The 9,317-nt window shown below is 41.5% G+C and overlaps 1 protein-coding gene across 1 annotated transcript; it reads right to left on the bottom strand.

Annotated features, from left to right (window-relative positions):
* Positions 1 to 606: 606 nt before the first annotated feature.
* On the bottom strand, positions 607 to 9,039 carry LOC146976327 (protein sel-1 homolog 3). The gene is made up of 23 exons (XM_085796025.1): positions 8,868 to 9,039; positions 8,270 to 8,744; positions 8,019 to 8,145; positions 7,804 to 7,925; positions 7,603 to 7,718; positions 7,450 to 7,511; positions 7,211 to 7,343; positions 6,990 to 7,125; positions 6,743 to 6,880; positions 6,014 to 6,219; positions 5,717 to 5,896; positions 5,092 to 5,211; positions 3,455 to 3,595; positions 2,603 to 2,665; positions 2,343 to 2,516; positions 2,126 to 2,253; positions 1,957 to 2,040; positions 1,781 to 1,871; positions 1,586 to 1,673; positions 1,393 to 1,502; positions 1,182 to 1,309; positions 985 to 1,087; positions 607 to 750 (listed from the first exon to the last, which is right to left on the bottom strand). Exons 1-23 carry the CDS (start codon positions 8,922 to 8,924, stop codon positions 661 to 663), a joined length of 3,072 nt encoding a protein of 1,023 aa, XP_085652151.1. The 5' UTR covers positions 8,925 to 9,039; the 3' UTR covers positions 607 to 660.
* Positions 9,040 to 9,317: the final 278 nt, after the last annotated feature.

Here is a 9,317-nt window from a genome sequence, read left to right as displayed (position 1 = left end):
GATATGCACCATCTAACTTTATTGTTTGTAAAACCTCCACCTGCTTTTTTCTTTTGTTCACACCAGGTTACTCAACTCCCTCTAACATTAACAGAGAAAATATTGATCCCAGTGTCCTAAATGGTAGCTGCAGTGATACTGTGTCAAGTGGGACGGGTCTGGAATGTGATTTTCAGGAGTCAGGACTAAACCACTAAAAACGTATGCACGCCTACAAAGACAGACAGGTGCCTAGGAGAAGACCAGCATGGTCAAACAATTAGATCAAAGGAAGCTCTTGCACACTGTCTTAAGTTCAGGAGTCAGGACTAAAAAGTCAAGACTGTCCATGAGAAAACAGTACTGTAGGTTTAAGTTAGTTGATGAAATATTCAAGCCCGTTGACCTCTTTTACTTATTAGTAAGCACTTTGGTAATGACTGCCATGGGAGTCAGTACAGTGAGAGAGGAACATCTGTGATAAACCAACAGTATCTTTAAGTTGACTACAAGCTACATGTCTTATTCAAGCTCTTCATTGTTCATTGAAATAGCTCTTTATTGTTCATTTAAATTATTTCCAAAGTCAGAACATGAAACTTACAAACCAAAAACATTTCAGGCAATTACAAAACATTCCTTTATAGTAAACATACAGATTGCATACAACTTGTCCTGCCTCTAGCTGAGAGACAGGACACGTCTCCTGACCACACCAAGGATGATTAGGAATATTGTTGGAGCTGCCACCACGGCAACACCGGTGGATATCTGTGGGAAATTAGTTGACACAAATGTGAACTTAACAGTTAAGTCTTCGTTGATGTAGGCCTACCTGCTGCTGTAATTTGAGTGCTGGAAACTACATTAATTCAAACATTTTTGTACTTTTTCTTGGGTAAAATCTTGAGTAAAGTATTAGTCTAGGTTACTTTGGCCAACTTCATGTCACTAACTTTTTCGTTAAGATCTAAACATTGAGTATTTTTGATACATCGCACTGACCTTGATAACAGCACTGTAGTCTTTTTGGAATGACTGGAGATGCACGCTGAATAGGGCAAGGCTACAAGGCAAGTAGGAGTCTGTGTCTTCTGAATCTCTGCATCTTTTGGAAGAAAATACAGAATCATTTTACTTACAGATTTACAATGAAGACAGCGGGCAGCACTTTGACAACAACACATAGACTTTGAACACACCTTTTGTACAAAGCACTTAGAAGCAAACTCTTGTCTGCTAGGTAGAGCTCTGAGAGGCCCACTTCAGTCAGTATTGACAGAGGCAGTCTGAAACCCTCCTCAACGAGGACGCCAAGGTTGTACCATCCCTGTAGAGGAACAGTATGATACATCAAGAAGCCATGAAAAAACATATGCGCACTGCAAGAACATTGATTTAAATGAGGCAGACCTGTGGTTCGTCCCTGAGTGCTGCCAGTTTGTACATCTCTGCTGCAGAAAACAAGTTCTTCTGTCCATCAACCTGTCCCTCATACATCAGGTCACCCATTCTAATCAAGGCTGGAGGGATGAAATAATTAGAGGTACAATAAAATACAGAATGTGTTCAAATATTTAGATTTCATAAATAAATGGGGATTTACCATAAGTGTCAGGATTTTGACTCTGGATTGTCAGGTTGTAATATCTCAACACACAGCATGATGCGAAAGTAGGGTCCAGAAAACTTTGCTATTGACACATAGTGAACACAAATTCCAGAGGGAGAGAAATGGTCACATGACCTCCATAATACAGCTATTATGGAGAAATTTCAGATGTACATTCATAGAACTCACTGCGTTTTGTTCACAGAGGTAAGCCACATTGAACTGTGCGGCTGCGTACCCCGACTCAGCAGCCACCAGGAAATACAAAAGTGAGCTCAACCTGTTCAGAAGTTAGAACGTCAATTTGCTGCAACTGGCTTGATCAGGATAAGGATCATGGCAAGTGTGAATGAAATATAGTTTACATGTCACTCTTGAGATATGAATCCAAGGCTTTCCGTAAGACACTGCCCAGGTATCCGTTGTGCTCAGCTGCCCATTTTGCCCACCTGCAGGCAGTTGAACAGACATTTAAGTCATGACATAAACAAATATTCTACATCAATAAAATGAATAAAAGCGTAAGTGACTAACAATACAGCATCTAATGGACGTCGGTTGACATAGCCGGGTATCCCAGTGGTCCAGTAGTCTGCGAGTAAAACTGCCCCCCTGACGTTCCCTCTCTCTGCTGACTTTCGATAGAACTTATAGGCCATATACTGTGGGAAAGACACATTTTTAACTTTCCGATTTAGTCATTCAAGACTCGTGCTTTAGTATACCAGGAAAAAGATAAAGCTGAGTTCACCTGGTCAGCAGCTTTTCCTGGATACAGACCCTGTGAATACATGACACCAAGATTCAAAGCAGCATCTGCACTCTCAAGGAGATCAGCTTGTTCCCACAGCTGTACTGCTTGCTTGTAGTCCTGTTCAAACTGCTCATAGTACCAGGCCAGGGCATTGATTGCAGGAACAAAACCCTGTGGGATGAAATTAGAAGTAATACAGGGTGTGCAGACTAGAAAGCAGGCTGATGGCAGTAGTAATGCTGTGATTATGTCAGAACCTGATCCATCGCTTTCTTGAAGAAAGTGACAGCCTTTGGAATATCCTTTTCAACCCCATGTCCCTATTGCAAAAAACAAACGTTTTTTTCAGAGATAATAATTATGTAAAACACATTAAAGGGATAGTTCACTCAAAATTGAAATTTCTCATTATCTACTCATCCTCATGTCAACTAAGGGTTGGGAGAAGTTTCAGAGTCCTCCATGCCTTCTCTGAGTTACAGGGGGGGCTCGGAGCAGCACTGCATGTCCATATGATAGTAGTGAACGGGGCTCACTTTTCTTCATCCAAAAAGACACACCAAAAAACATCCAAATACCTCCATAGTGCTCGTCTGTAATGTCCCTCTTGTATTGAAGCCCCGACATGAGAAATTGTTCCGAAAAAATTAAATAAGTCTATATTTTAAGCTTGTTTGTAGCGGAAGCTCCCAGTGTTGCTCTGCCGGAATCTCACACGATTTGCGGAGCCGTGAACTGGGTGTCAACTGAGACACTGGGAGCTTCCGTTACAAACAAGCTTAAAATATAGACTTAATTAATTTTTTTCGGAACAATTTCTCATGTTGGGCCTTCAAATACAAGAGGGACATTACAGACGAGCACTATGGAGGTATTTGGATGTTTTTTGGTGTGTCTTTTTGGACAAAGAAAAGTGAGCCCTGTTTGCTACCGTCATATGGCAGTGCAGAGAAGGCACAGAGGACTCTGAAACTTCTCCCAGACCTTAGTCGACATGAGGGTGAGTAGATAATGAGTGAAATTTCAATTTTGAGTGAACTATCCCTTTAATACCACCAAAGGAGTTGTCATTTAGGAGGATCACATCACTGTAGAAATGTAAATCTGACCTGCAGCAGGACTACACCGTAGTCATACATTGATGTTGGGTCCCCCCATTGGACTGCTCCCCTTTCGTAGTGTTTCACAGCCTTCTGGATGTCTGGAGACACTCCCTGCTGACCCCAGAACAGCATGCGGGCAAGTGCTTGCTGCAAGACAATTGCAAGTCAGTTTGAAATGAAATTGCATGATAAAATACTCTCACTTTGTTCATGTGACCTAAGATGCCAACTTTAAATGGCCGCGTTTCCCAGATTCGATCTTTCTTAAGGACTTAAGAAGGCTCTTAAGAAGGGTTCGGCTAAGAAGGAGCGCTAAGATACGGGTGTTTCCCAGATGCGTTCTTAACTGCCTTCTTAAGATCACGCCAAAGAAGCTTCTTAAGAAGCTCCTAACGGGAGCTGTCCACCACCACAGTACTGAAACTGAATCAATCGATGCCAGGCAAATCGATTATTATATCACACGCCACCTATTACGCGCATAAATCACACACAGTGACAAGCGCAGCCGCACCGACGGGCGATGAATAAACCGAAAACGGGATTTCCACTTGTCAAACATGGGGTTAACACAGGTGTCGGCGGGCCTGATTAGAAACTTCTCCGCTGTTGTTGCCGCGTTGGTCACGGGCAGTGACGGACTGGCCGTAGGTGACACGGCACAGCCGCGTAAAGATGCGGCCAGACGGCTGCGTGACCATGTGATTGATGTGTGTGAAAATAAAAATAAAAATGTGCGCAGGGGCTGGCTGGTTTACAGCCAGACAACTCTAGCAAGGATGAAAACACATGGTAGCAAATAGCTCACTTGATAGATATTTTGGTGGTCAACACGTTTTTCTTTTCTCATCATCACTGAATGATCAATGCTATACATATGTATATAGGCTACATATATATTTAGGCAGTGGAGTGTTAATGCGTGACAGTCTTTTTAGTGCCAGTATAAAATGGCACGGGAGGATCAGTGTCACGGCTGCCACACTCCGTGACACTGACCCTTGCTTGCGATGCCCCCACCACACCAAGAAGCTGCCCACTGCGTAAAAACACGATGCAACAGCGACACTAGGGGTTGATTTAAAAACGGTTGTGTTTTTGATGTTCATGCAGATATGGGACGTGGATGTGTGCGTAAAAAATATGATAAATGATAGTCATGATGATTCATTTTATTTGTGTGCCTGATGTGCAGAGCACATGTTATTCCTCATATTTAGGTTATTTATTGTTCTTATTTTATTTTTTATTTTTATTTTGTATTTCGGCACATATTTAATATGTTTTAAACATACGATGTGCACTGTTTAAATATCTTGCTTAGTGTGATATTGATTTGCCTTGAAAAAGTGCTAAAAAGTCGCTAAGAAGACTCGAAAGAGTGGGTCAGCTCGATCTTACATTTCCTTCTTAGTGAAAGATCTTCTTAAGCTAAGAGCGACTCTGGGAAACACGTTCTTCTTTCACAGCGTTCTTAAGAGCGCTCCAAAGAAGATCTTAGCGCTAAGAGCTTCTTAACAAATCTGGGAAACGCGGCCAATTTTAGTAGTGTGAACACACAGTCAGAGGCTGAATGTCTTAAAATCCATCATAGGTTTGTTTTTATTACCATGATCCTACTGTTTTCAGAAATGACAGGGTACCTCAGCTTCAGCTGCTCCCCTGCGTGCCTGTAGTTTCAGCCATTGGAAGATATGATGGTCCTCATTGGTCTGGAGATTCAGCACCTCATCATTGTTAAGATAAACAGCCTCAACATATGTCTAGAAGAGGGAAAACATGTAAAAGTCAAAGCATTTCAATTTTCTTTTGTAGCTACTGTGTAATTTGAATGAAACATAGGACATATTTTCAGCACTGTAATAATATCACATTGATCTGTTATCTTTTATTTGTATGGAAAGCAAAGGTAAGCAACAGAGATAGAAATATGAAGATTATACCCAGAAAAGGGGGAGCAGAAGATGCATAACCATATCACATATGAACTCATGTGTATCTGAAAAATCCACAGGTACATAATATGAAAAATAATCTTTCCATCCTCTGCAGCACAATTGTTGTATGTCTGGCACTACTGGCATATATTGATATAAACACCTTAACATTTACTCCTGAACATTTATGTTACAGTTATTCATAGGCTCAGTATCATTCGTTAATTACACTGCAAATTTAAGATAGATAGAAAGACCTGCATTGAAAATGTTAATATATAAGTTATGTGAGTTATGCAAAATCAGTACTATCCAGTCATACTTATGTTACCTGCTCTGGTGTGGGATTATGACGGTCTAAAGTTGTCTGTTTAGCAATGTTCGCATAATATGCATAGGCCAGGTCTGGGTCGATGGGGAGACCATGAAGCCCCTCGTGGTGCAGGTGCCCAAGATGCAGAAGTGCTAATCGATCATCCTTCTGGGCTGCCAACAGGGCTAGTAGCCAAGCCTGCACCAAACACAAGAGCATGAGAGTACACTGATGAATTGAAGTTGTTCACCACAGGTATAATTTTGCTATGATCCAGATCCAGATCCAGAGCCAAACACACACACACACACACACCTTATTGGGCTGTTTCTGGACTCCCAGGCCAGTGCTGTAGAGCACCGACGACAGGTACAGAGCTCTGTTATCAGCCAGGCAGCCAGCTTGGAGCAGGAGTGGTAACACTTCACTGACCACTCTAGTGCTGCTTGCTCTGCCCAGCTTATGAAGTGATAAGGAGTACAGCGCTCTGCCCACAGCTGGCAGGCTCATCCCTCTTCCTCCTGTACATCAGCAGTGGAACTGGTTTCAGTTGTTTATGTTAAATAACAGACAGATATCATCAGTAAATAGTGAGTAAACAACCCTTACTGTAACTAGCGAATAATACTGTAAAAAAAGGCAATTGTGAATAAATATGACTTGATAAATATGACTGAATGTATGTTTCCATTTAAAGGAATCTGGTAGGTTTGACTATTCAGTGTAAGTATAAAATATATCTGAAACCAACTGATTCAAAATGTATGTTAGATACCATAACACTGTCAGACTGTGTGGAATATGATAACCACGTTCTTTAAGTTAATTAATGGAAAATCAAGGGGGGTGGGGTATATATTTAGATGTTAAGAAAATGCATATTTTTATTACCAGTGAAACACAAGCACCAATTGTGACAAGTAATCCCGTTTACACGGTTTTAAATCATCAAGCTTATCTTGTAACAGTGCTGTAGTTCAAGTGTCTTGTGTTTTGAACGGGGTGATCAGCTGCAGTAGTCAGAGAAATCAGTTTACCTCTTACCATGTTTGAAAGCAAAGAACTTGGCCAGTTTTACAGCTTGTCTTCTGTGAGACACAGTTGCCTCCCACTGACCACATTGTGAATTTGATGGTTGTCTGTCCTTTATAGCCCACTTATGGAAAACATCAAAACAGGTATCTAGAAAAAGAAAAAACGCACACAGTTTGTTTGTAGCATTAGTGCAGGCTGCAGAGAATATTTTAGATAGTCATTTTAGCACCATCTAGTGGGTGTATAAGGTCATTACCAGAATCCATCATCTGCTTGGCCAGGTGAGAGTAGCCCCTGAATTTCATGTTCAACTCCAGACGAAACGCTTGACAGCTGTGCAGCCATCCAGTGAAGTTCACATCCTTAATAACATTTGGAATCACACCTTCGGACTGGAGAGGAGAGAAATCATCAGACTCTAATGCAGTTGGATGGGGGGGGGGCAGATAATAATTGTGGGCAGCTGCAGTGTATTACCATGCTGTGAGGTGATATTCTGTTGCGATAATAAACCACTGGTCCAAAATACCCCTCCACACCTTTGACATATTTTCCTCCTCCAATCACAAAATATCCCTCTGTGTCATCCAGCACAACAGTATGACTCAGCCTGTAACACACAGGGTTAATATAATAGACAAGAGGGGCATTTGAAGTGCATTTCTGTTTCTGTGTATTCAGGAAAATCACTTTTGTCATGTTAAGAGAACACTTACAGATATTCTGCAGATTGAACCAGTCTATCTTCCTGATGCAGACACACCATGGAGAGAGTAACCTGAGATATAAACAATGACAACTTTATCTTTCATTTCTATTACTACGTACTATTATTTAATTATATTGATTATCAATGAGAAACGACTCACTGTTTGACCCTGCAACATCAAACTGACTTGGCACCACTCACTCAGAGGGACTTTGAATAGAGAGAGAAATGCAGAGGATTCCTCAGACTCTCCATTTACCTGGAAGTGTATCTGGCCTGTACACAGGAGACACTATAGTCTAAGTCCTGGTTGGTTAAATGAATGAGTATCTGTGAGGTGAGCGAAAAATCTGAACTATACCTGTATTTGTGAGGAACATTGTTGGAGTGACGTAGTTATTCTGAGAGTCGATATGATGAAACACTCCGCACACCTGTTCCTGGCAGTGTGTGGTCACAAATATCCAGATAGAGAACAAACACCTGTGAAAAATACATGTGGACTTCCTTAAGTGAGGCAAAATAAAATATATGACTGTATCTGTGTAATAGTGCACAAAGTGACTTTTGTCTCACCATGGAAAAGAGACAGCTTTAACACGCAAATACTCCAAAACCTCACTGCTGTGAGGGGCCAGGCTCTTTGTGATCCCAAAGTTTTCTCCAGTTGACGCATATATTGAAGACAGCAAATGCACCGTTTCTGCACAACAAATATATTTTATCCCATAACTCTTATTTAAAAATGGATCGATATGCAAGTTGTTCTTATGATTTTAGGAAATACATGACTTTGCTTGGTTGAACCTGAGCTGATTCATCCTTACCTTGCTCCAAAGAGCATTGTCTCTTTAAAAACTGTTGAGTTAATTGCAGCATTTCTGCACTCCAAGCAAGGCAGAGTTGATGCTGTTTGACTGGTCGACTAAAGAAGGGCTTAGGCTCCAGAGCTGCCACATCCTGAGCTACGATAAACCCCTCAGTGTCATCAAATCCACTGTATCTGACCGAGGCCCGAAGCATACAACTCAGCACCCACTGAGACTCTGGAACAATCCCATCAGCTTGATACACCATCCAGTCTGGCAGGTTTAGCTCCACAGTCCTAACTTTAGGGTCACCGGGGATGCAGCTCCACCATCTTAGCGGGAAGGTGGAAATGATGCCAGTGTCAAAAGATACAACACAGTCCAGCTGTACAGCAGCAGGCACATCACAAGAGTAAAGTATTTCCAGGTGATGGTCGGGCAGAGGCTCCTCTGGAGGATTCAGGATTCTCACCTCGTCTAAACCCCAGACAATCTGTTTGTGACATAGGGCACATACAGTTGCAAATACGCATACACAGAGTTGCCAATGACAGCTGTGAGGTAAAAGCAGAAGGGAATAAAGTTTCAGAGATCACAAGATAAAACCTTCTCCTACCTGCAAAGTAAGGCAAAACAGATGGCAGGTGCATCTGGACAGTGTATAGAAACCCATGGTCCACACAGTGTTGTCATTAATCTCTCCATTAAAGAGTTTCAAGCTAAAAAGGAACAAGAATACTCAAGGTCCGGACCTCATCCTGCTCCACCTCAGTTATGTTGTAGGTTAGGTAAATATTGAACAGCACATTGCTCCACCCAATCACTATACACACAGTGCAGTTAGGGTGGAGCTTTGTGAATCAGACTAAATAGCAATATTTACATAGAACTAAAGGTAAACTGACTTAGTTCACCTGTTTGGCAGATTGTACTTACATTTTAATTTCAGTTTGGAGCAAACTTATTGAGTCCACTGTCATCTCTGATGAATGTAATGTAGGAGAGAAAACCTTTAATTCTACAGATTTAATGGTGTAACTTGTAGTGCAGTGTCTATGAAAACTCA

Source organism: Trachurus japonicus, chromosome 13 (genome assembly GCF_045865225.1).
Source record: "Trachurus japonicus isolate A0001 chromosome 13, Traja_1.0".
NCBI lineage: Eukaryota > Metazoa > Chordata > Actinopteri > Carangiformes > Carangidae > Trachurus > Trachurus japonicus.
Note: the sequence above shows the minus strand (reverse complement) of the source record. Positions and strands in the feature narration are given on the sequence as shown.